The sequence below is a fragment of the Petromyzon marinus genome, unplaced genomic scaffold (assembly GCF_048934315.1).
Source record: "Petromyzon marinus isolate PM22_M1 ecotype Great Lakes invasive population unplaced genomic scaffold, UKy_Petmar_22M1.pri1.0 PM_G_Scaffold_103, whole genome shotgun sequence".
NCBI classification, from domain to species: domain Eukaryota; kingdom Metazoa; phylum Chordata; class Hyperoartia; order Petromyzontiformes; family Petromyzontidae; genus Petromyzon; species Petromyzon marinus.
This window is the reverse complement of record NW_027422655.1, coordinates 1-17,503: the sequence shown is the minus strand read 5'-3', so window position 1 is coordinate 17,503 and position 17,503 is coordinate 1. Positions and strand designations below refer to the sequence as shown.

At 42.5% G+C, this 17,503-nt stretch overlaps 1 protein-coding gene across 2 annotated transcripts; it reads right to left on the bottom strand.

The window, feature by feature from the left end:
• Positions 1-4,792: 4,792 nt before the first annotated feature.
• Positions 4,793-13,570, bottom strand: LOC142908824 (speckle-type POZ protein-like). 2 transcript variants are annotated; one of them, XM_076059454.1, is made up of 8 exons: positions 13,458-13,570; positions 12,770-12,891; positions 12,435-12,586; positions 9,096-9,223; positions 8,136-8,313; positions 6,671-6,726; positions 6,116-6,238; positions 4,793-5,092 (listed from the first exon to the last, which is right to left on the bottom strand). In XM_076059454.1, the coding sequence occupies exons 1-8, from the start codon at positions 13,533-13,535 to the stop codon at positions 4,937-4,939; spliced, it is 993 nt and encodes a 330-aa protein (XP_075915569.1). In that variant the 5' UTR covers positions 13,536-13,570; the 3' UTR covers positions 4,793-4,936. The 2 variants fall into 2 exon arrangements, with proteins under 2 accessions (XP_075915569.1, XP_075915570.1); XM_076059455.1 differs by lacking the exon at positions 13,458-13,570 and adding an exon at positions 13,318-13,405 and having other exon boundaries at positions 4,794-5,092.
• Between the last annotated feature and the right edge of the window lie 3,933 nt (positions 13,571-17,503).

The window sequence follows — 17,503 nt, the reverse complement described above, 5'->3', positions numbered from 1 at the left end:
CGTTGCCACAAGCGTACGGCCACCATCTGCTGCTGCTGCTGCCGCCTCTCAAATCCCCGCCGTCAACTCTTCGTAGAGAGATTGGGGGGGGGGGGGGGTATCCGATCGGGATTTCCTTGGCATTTTTCCATCCAGTCCTCTGCATTCTCAAACTGAAGTTTGTGGGCCAGTCTTCCACGGTCCATTCGCATCTCCCATTAGTCGCCATTGAAGTGTAAATTGGACCGTATCGCTGCATTGTATTGCAGGCTGCTGATTTTGTGGGAAGTGAAAAGTGGGCCGCAGAAAGGTGTATCTACTGGCTTTACGAAACACCTGTTGTAGCCTATAGTTACCTGTGTACTAGAGGACATCGAAAGAACGGGTCAACTCCTTGGTAGGTCGGTAAGCTGTACAATGTGGTTATTTATATAAGCATCGTGTCTATCTGTTGATTTGAGAGCTGGAATCGAGACATTCTTCCATATAAGCTGGTATGCTTGATTTGTCACATCGTGTTCCCTGAGATATCACAAATAGTGGCATCAAATGACTGCATCTAACAGAGAAATCCATGTTTAGAAGTCTGTCTCCTTCCTGTTTTATTTCCTCGTAATGATGAATATTTCAAATTTTCAGATTCAGGTTAATGTATCAAGATGCGTTAAAATTGTGGGGAAGATATGTGACCGTTAGTCATTATACCCTGGTCAATGCAGGTTGGTGAGGAAACTCACCCGACGTGGATAACCACACACCACTTGCACTCAGATGACCCCAACCACTCGGGACTCAAGCAGGTACACGGATAGCACCGGGAGGTCTTCATCCAGCTGTGGATTGATCGTGGTCAATGATGACATTCAATGTTTAAGGTGTAGTAGCGGTGCAATTGTTAGCGCAATGCACTATGAACCCAGCAGCGACTCAAGTTTGATTACTGATCACGGATGACATCAGTAGCGAGTGATATCTGAACTAATTCTGGGCACCTACCTGTCCTTCACCAATCCACACTGACCAATGTGGTGAATGATGGTCAAACAACCCCCATGGCAGAAACATCGTGGTGGAGGAATTTATCCAGCAGTGGATCGACAAAGGTCTTCACATTTAAATAAAATGTTTAGTGCCAAGCGATTGGACTACACATTTTAATTCTAGATTTAAAGCTTTCGTGACTGCTAGGATCCATACTCTTTGGTTCTATTGGGTAAAGTCAGCGCTGTCCTCCAGACAGTCTTGTCCCTTCACCTGATGAAGGCCGCTTGTGTTGTGGCCGAAACGTAGTGAGTTTTTGTTATGTTATTTTCACCTACGTGACTTTACCCAATAGAACCAAAGAGTACTACACATTTTACCCAGCAGAATGGCGGTGATTATCGCACGCGCAAAACGAAATCGTCTCGCAAGTTCACAGTGTCACATTGTGCGTCTTCATTCTTTGTGCCGTCTGCCTTTTGCTCAGGCCAAGCGCGACATCCCGTGTAGTCACGGCGCTGTCACTGATCACCAATCGATTATATAATTACTGCACCTGAATGAGTTAAATGAAGACGTCACCCTGCTGCTGCTCTATTTAAGACCGGGAGCAAGTGAGGGCTTTACCATTCTGGCGAATTGCCCGATGATGCTGTATGTAATTACCAGCGAAACGTCGTATTCAAACTGTAAATGTTGTTGATTCACCCTTCAACACAGCGGTGGGCTGATGTAGTGAACTCTTTTGTCTTTTGTCAACGTGACACTTTTTTTGCTGATTGGCCGTGTCGGGTGGTGGAGGGTTACGACACATTTATAAATAACGCGATCTAACCCAAAAACCTTTATTATGAATCACGACACTAATTACACCATAACTAGCTACGTGTCCACCAGGCTAACTACACTAATTACACCGTAATTAGCTACATAACCACCAGGCTAACTACACTAATTACACCGTACCTAGCTACGGAACCACCAGGCTAACTACAATAATTACACCGTAACTAGCTACGTGACCACCAGGCTAACTACACTAATTACACCGTAACTAGCTATGTAACCACCAGGCTAACTACACTAATTACACCGTAACTAGCTACGTGACCACCAGGCTAATGACACTAATTACACCATAACTAGCTACATAACCACCAGGCTAACTACACTAATTACACCGTAACTAGCTACGTGACCACCAGGCTAACTACACTAACTACACCGTAACTAGCTACGTAACCACCAGGCTAACTACGCTAATTACACCGTAACTAGCTACGTGACCGCCAGGCTAACTACACTAATTACACCGTAACTAGCTACGTGACCACCAGGCTAACTACACTAATTACACCATAACTAGCTACGTCACCACCAGGCTAACTACACTAATTACACCGTAACTAGCTCCGTAACCAACAGGCTAACTACACAAATTACACCGTAACTAGCTACGTAACCACCAGGCTAACTACACTAATTACACCCTAACTAGCTACGTCACCACCAGGCTAACTACACTAATTACACCGTAACTAGCTACGTCACCACCAGGCTAACTACACTAATTACACCGTAACTAGCTCCGTAACCACCAGGCTAACTACACGAATTACACCGTAACTAGCTCCGTAACCACCAGGCTAACTACACTAATTACACCGTAACCAGCTACGTAACCACCAGGCTAACTACACTAATTACACCGTAACCAGCTACGTAACCCCCAGGCTAACTACACTAATTACACCATAACTAGCTATGTCACCACCAGGCTAACTACACTAATTACACCGTAACTAGCTACGTCACCACCAGGCTAACTACACTAATTACACCGTAACTAGCTCCGTAACCAACAGGCTAACTACACAAATTACACCGTAACTAGCTACGTAACCACCAGGCTAACTACACTAATTACACCCTAACTAGCTACGTCACCACCAGGCTAACTACACTAATTACACCGTAACTAGCTACGTCACCACCAGGCTAACTACACTAATTACACCGTAACTAGCTCCGTAACCACCAGGCTAACTACACGAATTACACCGTAACTAGCTACGTAACCACCAGGCTAACTACACTAATTACACCGTAACCAGCTACGTAACCCCCAGGCTAACTACACTAATTACACCATAACTAGCTATGTCACCACCAGGCTAACTACACTAATTACACCGTAACTAGCTACGTAACCACCAGGCTAACTACACTAATTACACCGTAACTAGCTACGTAACCACCAGGCTAACTACACTAATTACACCGTAACTAGCTACGTGACCACCAGGCTAACTACACTAACTACACTGGGAGTAGCTACAACGGACAGGACCCCAGCTTGGGTCCAAGTCCACGTGTTGGTGACTCTTCACGGACGTCGAATGTAGATCTTCAGGATGACAACAGCAACTCTGGGGAACCCAGCTTATATCCTCCGTGGCCGTGGCTGGCCCCACCCTTGGCCACGACCACCTTCTAGAATCCTCGAGCAGGATCTCGCCCCGACACGTGACCACCCCTAGCCCCCCCACTTGGGGACCCTGTGTAGACTTTACCAGTCACGTGTTCTCCGGGGTCAACCCGAGTGCCATGGCCTAAAGTAACCCGATTCCATGGCTGACACTCTCACACCCCATCCTGTAGGGGTCGGCAATGCACACCTGAGCGTGGTGTCACTCAGCGCTATGACTCAGCGCTCACAGAGCCCCTCTAGGGCCAGCACGACACCCGCATACAAGTGGTGTCCACGATGTGAGTACATCGCACACCGTGCCCCTCTAGTGCCGGCATTACACAGCGACGTCTGCGACGTCAGTACATCTGCATTCCTCTTTCCATCCCAGAGTAACTCTCAGCATGCACCGCTCCACGCTTTTTTCCTAAATACTTTTCAGCTTTTGTTCCATGTTCTTGTTTGATAATTCTTATTTATCACCGGTGCTATGGTATAAGCCATGGTCCTTGTGTATTCTTTTCTTACACCGAGCACTCCATCCATGCTTTGTTATACGCAGGATACACGACTGCAATATTATCTTTGTCAGTCTTCAAACTCGCGCAATCATAGTACTCCTGTTCTAGTCAATGCATAAGCTGTCTGTGCAATGAAAAATCAATCTGAAAAGTTTACCTCTTGAATTAAGGCCTTATATGGCTTGGCACATTCTTATCTTTCAGAACTGATTGTTCTCTATACCACTATCTGTAACCTTGAGTACACAGACACTGGACGAATACTCATCCTTCATGTTAAGGTAGACATTGCAGGGTTTTAGACCATTCTGTTTTTACTTAACTAAACAATTGAACCAAATTGTCCTGCCACCTAGGGACAATCACATCGAACGTTTTATTTTACACTCTCTCAATTGGGATATGTCGTGGTGTTTATTAGGTTGTAGTTTTCCACTTTTTCTACATATGTACTTGTTTATAGAGTTGTAGATGTATAGATGTAGCACTATATTACATGGTAAAGTTAATTTGGCCACCTTTTTGTGAAAGTAAACATATTTGCTTAAATTAACATTATTTTCAAAGCAGAGGAAAGTTGGTAGTCTGATGCAAAGTCTTCACGGTTGTTTGCATGGAGGCCACAGGTAAATAACCGCACCGTGCAGCCCAAGTTTTCCTGGTCATAGATGTTCTTTGCCTGCCACCGTTAAGTCTGTTTGAGACGCTTGCATGGAGGTCCCAGCTGTGGAGACTGGGCCGTGGCCAAGGCACGGAAAGCATCCACAACCAGGTGAGGGCGAGACAGAACCATGGACTTCCAGCCCGCCGTCTCCATTACGTCCATCGCATGACTGCAAGTACAAGTCAGGGTTAAGCGAGCTCCTAATAAGCAGTGTCTATAAGGATTGGGGCAAACGGTTAGTCTCCATTAAAAGGGACTGTAATGCAAATTGCCATGTAAGCATCATCAATGTTACGCAGCTCAGTGACAGTCACACTCTCACTAGACTTGCCTGTTTATTATGAAGTCAATGGCCCGGGCCTTCAACTGCTCTGCACTGTGCAAATCGGCCAAGATCAAAGTCTCTGCAACATTTTCCACCGACAAGTTTGTGCATAGTGCCTCCTCGCACATCACCTTCAACCTCTCTAATGCATACTTGAGAAAAGTAAAAACAAAGTGCAATTTCAGCATTAAGAACACTATTTTCTCTACCTATTTCGCTTGTATAACATTCCCTCACCCCATGAACTACTTTATAAACGCAGTATACAGCAGTCAAATGTTTGAGAATTTTCTTAAAACATGGCATCAACCTTTCAGCATATTTATGTTTTAAGTCATGTATTTATTGATCTCTACTATAATTAGGGGTCCTTGTCCTAAACTTTATTATATTGGTTACAAAGTCATGCAAATTACAAAGGAGGTGAGATGTTGTTTTCCAAGAGCTTAAAGAGTTTGGTTGTTAAGCTGATAAACAATGCAACTGCAAGCCACCATATTTCAACTCTAGCAGAATATTAAACTTTAATGAACAAAGCTTGAACATGCGACTTTATACGATTTGTATTCTTATTTCATTACAATCGCTTTAGGAACTATTGAATATGATGTTCCAGAAGGGAGAGTAATGACTCTTAACTGATTATCTGGCAGATCTTCAGGAACAGCAGGATATCCGTTTCCTTAATAAAAGTATATTTGTTCCAATTTATTTCTATACAGCCATGCCACATCAAACAATCTATTAAAACACGTCCCTTTATTTTATTACTAATTGTATCAATTGTTAATGTGATTAACAAAAACCCCTCAATACAAGAACACACAGCCAAATGGTTGCACTTAGGATAAAAATGCTGCATGTGAATGCACTTCAATGCACACGTACTAGCCTCTAGCATGGACTAATACCAGTTTGACATTCAATTCAATTGTGAAATTGCATGACAATTTATATTTTTTGTTGAAAATTCAATCATCTCCCAGGACATCAATTCCAAAACCTGAAAGCACTAATGTGAACATCTACATCAAATACATTTGCTATTCATATTATTTGTGACACGGGCTTTAGAAAATACCTAAATGCTGTTTTAATTTCACTTGCGACCTACAACTGCATACCGATACATCACAAGGTGGTGCGATCTCATGTTAATATTTTAAGCGTGTAACCTTGTCAGCAGCGGCCAGCAGCTCATCAGCCATCTTCTCCAGGTTTGGAGCCCTTCCCGTATAGACAAAACTCATCATTTCCTTGAACACGTCAGGCTCCACATCATTAATCTCCACTCGATTCTGCAAGGTAGCAACACAATATATTCAAATTAACTTCGGCATATATTGGGAGACGAAAATATAGCATTCAATTAAATAAAATAAACATCCGTTATATCTACACAACACATGTAAAGTGGCTCCATTAAAGTTGTATTCAACTTGCCGATGACTATTTATTGCGCGTAATAAATCCATTCTTGACACACATGCAATGGCCTTCTGTGAAATGTTGAATAAAAAATAGCTATAAAATACAATCTAACATTCCCTCGTAATGAATACTTTTTGATAATAAATAGGCAATGCGCCAAAAGAGTTACTAGGGTAATAGTTCAACATTTGACAGCACTCTCAAGAGATACTTATCAACCGATCCATTGTGACAAATGCACCTTGGAAATGTATGATCACAGTATTAATGTGCTGTATTAAGATTGCATTTAAAGATACCTTTTTGCTCTCTTCCATTTCATGTTCAAACATAGCATTAAAAACAAGTGACCGACCTGAAAAAGGTAAAGCAACTGTTAACAAATACAGTAAAACCTTGGATTGCGAGAATAATTTGTTCCGGAAACGTGTTTGTAATCCAAAGCACTCGTATATCAAAGCACTCGTATATCAGTTGTGATCACGTGACGCTAGGCAGACAAAGCGTATACGTACTACTCGTATTGCAAAACCTCACTCGTTTATCAAATTAATATTTATTAAAAAAATTTGCTCGTCTTGCAGAACACTTGCAGACCAAGTTACTCGCAATTCAAGGTTTTACTGTACAGTGAATTGGAAAAACACCGGAATGTGGTACAGACACATTTAGATGTTATATCTAGAGATCAATTAATCTAGATACAAAAGAGGTAAAATCCAGATCCATATTTTATTTCATATGGCATATCCATTACAGATTTGGCAAACATGGACGCAAATAAATGTCCAAATTAGAGGCTCAAAACCTACACCATAACTGCATTGTGAAAAATTAATTCCTGCACAACAACGATATAGTGAAGTAAATAAAAACGGAATAAAAACTTTAGCAACAGGCTAATTAAATATGTTTATCTCTCACACAATACAATATTACATTTATATATGTAGTGACATCGCGAATGTCACTGTGTAATGCCGGCTATAGAGAGGCACGGCGTGCGATGAATTAACATCGCGGGCACCACGTGGATGTGGGTGCAGTACCGGCCCGAGAGGGGCATGGTGAGCGCTGTCTGACAGTGCTGAGTGGCACCACGCTCTGCGTGCGGTGCCGACCCCTACAGGATAGGGTGTGAGAGTGCTGGCCATGGGAATGGGGTTACCAAGGGCCATGGCACTTGACCACGAAGGACACGTGACCGGTAAAGTGTACACAGGGCCCCCAGGTGGGGGCTAGGGGTGGTCACGTGTCAGGGCCGGGAACCCGCTAGAGGATTCCAGAAGGTGGCCGTGGCCAAGGGCGGAGCCACCCTCGCCACAGAGGATAAAAGCCGGGTCCCTGAGAGGGACCGGCTGCTGTTGTTCATCCTGAAGAATATACGTCCTACAAGAGTCACCAACACGTGGACCCGGACCCCGGCCAGGGTCCGGTCCGTCGTAGCTAATTCCCGTGTAATTAGTGTAGATAGCCTGGTGGTCCACCACCATAGGTTGTTCATGTGTTAAGGGGTAGTACCCCGTGTGTCGGTTGAAGAAGTGCGTCTGTGACTCAGTTGAATTCACTACACATATTTACTGATGTATCCTTTAACAAAAAGCATTACAAATTGACGTAAGCATTTGCCAGTGTTAGTTAATAAAATTCAATGTAAAACAGGAAATGGCTGTAGTTGATTACCCCAAACTAATTACAGTATCATTAATTATATGGTTCTATTGTACACTAAACGACGCATGTGTTGCTTGTTGTGGCACAGACCTGCCAATACGGCCTTGTGGGCTTTAAACTCCTGGCCACCAACACGAAGCAGGCAGTCAGTGAAGCGGGAATTGTCCCAGATCTCCCCGAAGTCAACTGCCAGCCGGCAATCTGGTACTTTGAATGTACTCATGCTGGATTGACCAGAAATGTTCACGGAATCCTGCACCACACTAACCTGCATAGACATCAACCAGCTTTGAGAAGGCATTTGATGATTTTTTTTTACAAATCCTCACTTAACTACACATTTTGCATGAAGATGTAGGCTTTGGTTCAATCAAGCAAACAAATCTGCAGACATCCTATATCAGAACAAGTGTTGTGAATAATGCCAAAATAGAGGTCCGTGAAATGTTTTTCATATGAATCAATTTTCATTCTATATTTTTGTCAAGTTATTTTACACTGTATAAACAGTTTAAACAGGTAGTGAGGCCCCTAATTATGGGTTTTGCACAACAACAGAGGAAGTGAACAGCTCTTCTTGATGTGCTTCCTTTCATTATCAAAAATGCTTGTATTTTGTAAAGTATTTTAAAGGTAAAAAATATAAATCTGGCTGATTAAAAGGACCCCCCTAAGGACAAGTAACATTTACATCAAACTGGCTGATGTCCGAGAATAGGAAAAGGAATTCATGTGGCGACATTTAAACAAAACACTTTATGTAATACCTGACATTCTAGTTTATAAAAATGTCAAGGTTTAAATATAAACACTATCCAGAGGGAGAAAACCAAAAAAAAAATACGCTTGATTATTTAATTGTTGTGCTATGTTAACTCTAGCACCAGTGGAGGAAAAACGTGCTTGTAAAACTCATGTTAACAATTTCCTTGTATGGAACAGGGAAAGTAATTATTACAATCTTCAATTAAGTAGAATATTGACTCCAACTGTGCAATTGTAATGACTAAAATAGAAAATTACACATTAGCTGCAGCATGTCATACTTACTTCACCAAAGAGTGTCAGTTTGTTATCTGGAAGCAAGCTATTAGATTCATCAAGCAAAAAATCTCTTCGAATGAATTTTTTAAATCCCCAGTCTTTTCCTTGGAAAAAGCGGTATGCTCGCGGGCTCTCTGTAAAAAAATAGATTTCAAACAATACTCACCAGTTCTTACAATAAACGGTGGTAATTTCATGTAATGGGAAAAAAAAAAACTTAATTCTATTTTCAAAGTGTAAAGACAGCAATGTATTCTAAAGCCCTGCGCCACGGTGGCAGTCAACTACCTCGCCTGGTATATAGGTCATGGGTTCGATCTCAACCCTGATGCCTGTATATTTGGAATCTGCATGTTCTCCTTGTGGTTGCATGTATTTTTATCCAGGTCTTCCGGTTTTTCCCTCCATATTTATAAAAATCCAGAGTATTTGGCTATACATTTCCTCACAATAAGCCATCTCGTTAAGCTATCGTTTGTGGCCGGGGCACTTCTGAAAAAGAGCTATGTACAGTGAGGGAAAAAAGTATTTGATTCCCTGCTGATTTTGTACGTTTGCCCACTGACAAAGAAATGATCAGTCTATCATTTTAATGGTAGGTTTATTTGAACAGTGAGAGACAGAAAAACAACAAAATTCAGAAAAACGCATGTCAAAAATGTTCTAAATTGATTTGCATTGTAATGAGGGAAATAAGTATTTGACCCCTCTGCAAAACATGACCTAGTACTTGGTGGCAAAACCCTTGTTGGCAGAGGCCAGACGTTTCTTGTAGTTGGCCACCTGGTTTGCACACATCTCAGGAGGGATTTTGTCCCACTCCTCTTTGCAGATCTTCTCCAAGTCATTAAGGTTTCGAGGCTGACGTTTGGCAACTCGAACCTTCAGCTCCCTCCACATATTATCTATGGGATTAAGGTCTGGAGACTGGCTAGGCCACTCCAGGACCTTAATGTGCTTTTTCTTGAGCCACTCCTTTGTTGCCTTGGCCGTGTGTTTTGGGTTATTGTCATGCTGGAATACCCATACAGGACCCATTTTCAATGCCCTGGCTGAGGGAAGGAGGTTCTCACCCAAGATTTGACGGTACATGGCCCCGTCCATTTTCCCTTTGATGCGGTGAAGTTGTCCCGTCCCCTTAGCAGAAAAACACCCCCAAAGCATAATGATTACACCTCCATGTTTGACAGTGGGGATGGTGTTCTTGGGGTCATAGGCAGCATTCCTCCTCCTCCAAACACGGCGAGTTGAGTTGATGCCAAAGAGGTCCATTTTGGTCTCATCTGACCACAACACTTTCACCCAGTTGTCCTCTGAATCACTCAGATGTTCATTGGCAAGCTTCAGACAGGCATGTATATGTACTTTGTTGAGCAGGGGGACCTTGTGGGCGCTGCAGGATTTCAGTCCTTCACGGCGTAGTGTTACCAATTTTTTTCTTGGTGACTATGGTCCCAGCTGCCTTGAGATCATTGACAAGATCCTCCCGTGTAGTTCTGGGCTGATTCCTCACCGTTCTCATGATCATTGCAACCCCACGAGGTGAGATCTTGCATGGGGCCCCAGACCGAGGGAGATTGACAGTTCTTTTGTGTTTCTTCCATTTGCGAATAATCGCACCAACTGTTGTCACCTTCTCACCAAGCTGCTTGGCAATGGTCTTGTAGCCCATTCCAGCCTTGTGTAGGTCTACAATCTTGTCCCTGACATCCTTGGAGAGCTCTTTGGTCTTGGCCATGGTGGAGAGTTTGGAATCTGATTGATTGCTTCTGTGGAAAGGTGTCTGTTATACAGGTAAGCTGAGATTAGGAGCACTCCCTTTAAGAGTGTGCTCCTAATCTCAGCTCGTTACCTGTATAAACGACACCTGGGAGCCAGAAATCTTTCTGATTGAGAGGGAGTCAAATACTTATTTCCCTCATTAAAATGCCAATCAATTTATACAATTTTTGACATGCGTTTTTCTGGATGTTGTTGTTGTTATTCTGTCTCTCACTGTTGAAATAAACCTACCATTAAAATTATAGACTGATCATTTCTTTGTTAGTGGGCAAACGTACAAAATCAGCAGGGCATCAAATACTTTTTTCCCACACTGTAGCTCAGTGGGCCTTGCCTGGTAAAATAAAAATAGTTCAGTTTAGCTTTTAACTTCAAGGTAGATGAAAATCAGACCTGGATTTAAGTGTATGAAGATATAGTTCATATGGATTAGTTGAATGTGTTTGTGTATTAATAATGCTTGTCTTTGTAAACATGGTTGTGTGACGTGAGTTACATGTTAACATTACCAAAGACAACACCAAAGCAAATAATAAGAAAAAAACATGAAAGTTTAAAACAAAAAGATAGATTTAGACTCTCAGAAACATGTTAATAGCCTTAGCAAAGCACAGTAAATGTATGGATGTCATCACTTAAAATAGTTATCGCGCATTTAAAGAGTATCCTGAAAGTAATAAGGCAATTATAAAACAAACAATATGAACCACTAAAGCAAGGTAAAGGAGAAGTGTGAAATGGGATGAAAATGCCAACCTTTGTAAAACCACCAGAAATGAATAAAAAAAATGGATGAGAATACAAACAAAAATAATGAAGTTGTAATAAATAGTGAGTGCAAGCAGAAAAAATAAAGCCGTCACTTGATAAATTACAATGGAATAACACATGGTGAAGATTGTAAAACTAGGAAAAGAAATGTCCGTGAATGACAATGTCCAGGTACACTAAGCAAAATAAAATTATTATTGGAGGGTCAATATCATGGAAAACACAAAAAATATGTATAATGGCAACTTCTGAACGTGGAACAGGATCAAGAGCACTTTTGGAAAATGAATTTGATAATGAAAAGTTGCAATGTGCTACAGGATGAAAGATTCCAATCTAGTGCATATTACCTACTATGAAACACTGATTACAAATAGAAACACTGACAAATGGAACAAAACTAAAAAGTACACAAAGCGTGGAGAGAAGTATGTTGAGAATTACAGTGAGAAACTGAAAGAGGAACACGTTGGTCAAATCAAAACGGCAAATTAGAGACATCATATTCACTGTTGTAAATATAGATTGGGCTTGGACAGGACACATCGCTAAATGGGATGGTTGATGGATGAGACTAGTGGTCGAATAGGAAGAAAAGTAGAGTACATGCCCAAGACGATGTCAAACGTAGACAAGGAGATATTAGATCAGCTCATGTGAAGGATGAGGGATGGTGTTCGTAAGGTTTATAAAATGTTTCCAGCAGTCGATAAATAATGGCTGATTATGATATAATCCTGTTACCAAATACACATATGACGTGAATTGATACTTAAATACAAGTAGTTTCACCCATAGCCTTGGTTTCCTCTCCCTTGGCATTAAGAATAGAAATCTTGAACTTGGCGTAGACTTCACTCTTGGGACAGCTGACCAATAACAAGTACAACGAGAGGTAATCTTTGCTCTCTCCGTCAAAACCCTCGGGGTTTATGCGTAGGCACCTGATTGAACATATGAACAAGACATGGTCGTTAATATTAGGTGTGTATGTACGCGCAGACTATATTACTAAAACAATATAGTATGAACTAAAACATGCACTATGCAAAATTGTTCTAGTAAAGCACCTCCGTGAGCATTGTGATTTTTTTTTAATGTCATAAAATAGCCAGAATTTACTGTACCATTTCAATGTATCATTGGTGCCTGCTGAAAATGTAGAACTCTTGAGAACTTGGCCCATTTCTTCACGACAGAAGCTGAAATTGTTGATGGTCCACATATAAGAGAACTTCACGACCTTAACCTGAAATACACGAGCACATAACAGCTATAAAGCTCATTCATTACCATAAATACATGACCATTGACAAACCCTCAAGTATTTCACCCACACATCTGAATATTGTGCTCAAAAAACACAAACTGTCTATAAGGAAAGAAACATTACTGTAAATGAAAGGGTCTTATTAGTGTTCTGGGATTACCTTGCATGTTCATTACTGCACAGCGTTGACACAACAAGTCTCAACATGTCATAGATTAGAGTGTGCAATAAAAGGCCTTTTTATTTTTTTTATTTGATAAAAACTGCTGCCCCTTTTGTAAAAACACACGACCAGTCAAAATCAGAGACAATTATCTAGTATAATGTTGTTAGTGCAATTCTATGAACTTTGCAATCTGATGTACAAAAATAGCCTGTACAATGATAATCCATAATTGCACTTACACATAATTATGAAACCATTTTGGATGGCTTTGCGACGAACAAAAACCGTGTAAAAGTTAAATGCATTAGCCATGCGCATACTTTGACCGGCACAAGATGGAGACCCGTTGAATGTGATTGGCCACAGGGGAACAAGTTACCTGTGTGTAGCACCAGCTTTCTGCGATGGGCGCATTGGACATTTCAGACGGAGGTGGGGGGCTCGGGGCCCTGGACATGTTTGCATTGAATGCGAGGGAAGTGACATCATCAGGTGACATTAAGAGGGAAGTGACATCATCAGGTGACATTAAGCAGGAAGTGACATCATCAGGCGACATTAAAAGGGAAGTGACATCATCAGGCGATATTAACATGTAAGTGACATCATCAGGCGATATTAACATGTAAGTGACTACGAGATTACGAGTTAAATGTTCTTGCTGTGGTTTTCACACCTGACGATGATTGCTTGTGTTGCGGTCGAAACGTCGTAAGAATTTTATTGTTTTAGATTTTTTATTATTTTATTGTTTCCCTTCTACGTGGTGACTTTACCGAAAGAACAAAGAATATGAATCGCTGCAGTCACGGAAGATTTAAATAATTAAATAAACCACAAGAGATTGTGTCGCGTGCAAAAGAGAGTCGCGTAACCGATCACTCAGGAGTGGGACCTGCGCCTTTAGTGGCACCCCGACGTGAAACGAGCACACGGCACCAACTGTCCCCACTTCCTGAAACGGAACGGGGTTTTACAATCGATGCACGTGCAACTAGTCTCAATGATTGTTGCGCAACAGGAGTGCTTCAGGAGAGCATCAGCGAGGTTTTACTGTTCCTCCTCCACTGGAGGGGCGCAGGCTACAGCACAGCGGTTTACCACCAGGCACTCCGTAGTTTGGGTTGTGTGGACACAACATCGCAGGGCTGTGAGACTTCTTGAAGGAGGAGATGTGGCACATCAGCCTGTTGATGTTTTGATTTAAAGCTTTCGTTACTGCAGTAATTCATATTCTTAGCTCTTTCGGTAAAGTCACGTTGAAGGGAAACAATAAAATAATAAAATATATTGTGCTTTATATATATTTTATTGTTTTATTGTTTCCCTTCAACGTGACTTTACCGAAAGAGCTAAGAATATGAATTAGTGCAGTCACGAAAGCTTTAATTCAAGAGTCCATCTATGTTCTAAAAAGAGGAGTGGGGAGACCAAAAATTAATTTATGCTGTCTGAAAGCCACCGTAAGCATGAACAATCAATTAAGACCTGAAATGGTTTATCAAATCCTTCCAATGATTGCTAAGCCAAAGTCCATCTTCTCGGTTGAAATTGTCTCTGTGTTTGTATATGTGGATAGCCTCATGAACAAATCTCTCATGGTAGCCAGATGGATTGCAAAGAACCTCTGTCTTGGAGAAGTCAATGTCATGTGAGCCTACTGAATTATAACAGTGATCTGCCATGGCCGAGGTGTTGGTCCTACCGTGTTTAAGGTCTGCTTTGTGTTCACGAATGCGGTCCGAGACATGGCGTTTGGTTTCTCCAATGTAACTACTACCACAGAGGCAACTTAGTTTGTAGACGCCAGGGTACTGTATGTCGTGATAGCGAACTAATGCGTATAACGCTCCCACGTTTATAATGAACTTAGGTGGGTGACCACTATTGATTCCCATGTCACAGGGCTATACCTAATACATGAAAACTTGAAATGAAACTTGAAATAACAGACTGTTGAGGCAATTGCTGTTGGCGAGTAGCAGCGTCTATGAAGGCTGGCACAGCACACGAGCAGTGGGTGGCCAACAGCAGGCCCGGCCACCAGAGACCCACAGAGACCCACAGGGACACACAGAGACCGACAGAGACACACAGAGACCCACAGAGACTCACAGAGACCGACAGAGACACACAGAGACCCAGAGACACCCACAGAGACACACAGAGACACACAGAGACCAACAGACACACAGAGACTCACAGAGACCCACAGGGACACACAGAGACCCGTAGAGACCCGTAGAGACTCATAGAGACCCATATAGACCCAGAGTGACTGAGACTCGTAGACACCCATAGAGGCTCAGGGACTCACAGAGACCCATAGAGACACCATCACCACCACCTTCATCACAACCATGATCATCACCACCATCACAACCACCACCACGATCACACTGCACCAGGTACTCATTTAAAGCCATGCCGACCCATGGAAAGCGGTTTAAATATTCGACACCGTTATTGGTCGTGAGTGGGGAGGAATTGAACTCTGTTCACTGGGTTCGCAACACAGCGTTGCAAGCCACCACACTGCCGCTCCCCATTAGGACGACGCGCACGGCATTGACAACCTTGATGCTTTCTGTTGCTTGCGATGAAGTGACCGGTTAGCTCAGCCTGCCAAGAGCACCGAGCTGTACCGCTGAGACCATGGGTTTGAAATTCAGGCAACTTGCTTGTGATTTTAAACCAGGTTTCTCAAGCGTATTGCATTTGGCTAAATTCCAGCTGAGAATGAAAATATCAGTTTCACTCTCGTACGTGAAACATTTTTCTCGGTGGCAGGGCGTGTGGGGAGGTGCTGCTCATGACTGTTTGGGGGGGGGGGGGTGGTAGTGACACGTGGCCCCCCAATGATCCAATCAAAATCCCTCATTTCGATCGGATCATTGGGGTTTACAGTGAGGGAAAAAAGTATTTGATCCCCTGCTGATTTTGTACGTTTGCCCACTGACAAAGAAATATAATTTTAAGAAATATAATTTTAATGGTAGGTTTATTTGAACAGTGAGAGATAGAATAACAACAACAAAATCCAGAAAAATGCATGTCAAAAATGCTATAAATTGATTTGCATTTTAATGAGGGAAATAAGTATTTGACCCCCTCTCAATCAGAAAGATTTCTGGCTCCCAGGTGTCTTTTATACAGGTAACGAGCTGAGATTAGGAGCACTCCCTCTAAGAGTGTGCTCCTAATCTCAGCTCGTTACCTGTATAAAAGACACCTGTCCACAGAAGCAATCAATCAATCAATCAGATCCCAAACTCTCCACCAGTCAACGCCCTACCTGGTTGATTGACGTTGAGAGACCACGCCCACACACGTGATCGTCTAACGTGGTCGATTCCCACATCTACACAGGAGGAATCGATTAATGAAGGTTCATTTTAGACCACTGTTGATTCCCATGTTATCCCAATGCAAATCGATTTTATTAGCCTAAGCCACAAATAAATCGGTTCCCATGTTATCCCAATTGAAATCGACTCATACATCCGTAACTCTATTATAATCGATTCCTAATGTTATCCCATTAGGAATCGGCGCGAGTATAGTTAATCGAAATTTAAATCGATTTTCTCTGCAGGTGACTTGGCGCAGCAGCCACGGTAAGCCGAGCCGATCGATACATCATCGGGTGCCAGGTTGTGGTGGACGTGGGGAGCGGTGGTGCAGTGGTTAGCGCACTGTGTGTGTGTGGGGAGCGGTGGTGCAGTGGTTAGCGCACTGTGTGTGTGTGGGGAGCGGTGGTGCAGTGGTTAGCGCACTGTGTGTGTGTTGAGTTTATGTGTGCGTTGGGGTGGTAGCTGTGAACACAGTGGGGACTGTGGTTAGTAGTGACAAGTACATTATTATACAGCAGTGCCTTAAACTTGTTATTAGATTCAAGTATAACGTTGCAATGACTATTGTTTGCTAAACATAACTTAACATTTTTAATGACTGAGTTGAGTTTATGCGTGCGTTGGGGTGGTAGCTGTGAACACAGTGGGGACTGTCTGTGTACTCAGTAGTGAGTAGTACATTATTATACAGCAGTGCATCTCATACACACACACACGCATCTCATACACACACGCATCTCATATACACACACACGCATCTCATACACACACACATCTCATACACACACACATCTCATACACACACACACGCATCTCATACACACACACACATCTCATACACACACATCTCATACACACACACACATCTCATACACACACACACATCACATACACACACACATCACATACACACATGCATCTCATACACACACACTCACATGCATCTCATACACACAAAGACCCCCGTATAGCCTTAACAGACTCGGGGCAATGGCTGGGAGCCAACACCTATGAAGGCCGGCCCAGCACACGATGGGGTGGGTGGCCAAACACCACGCCCGGCCGCATTTGT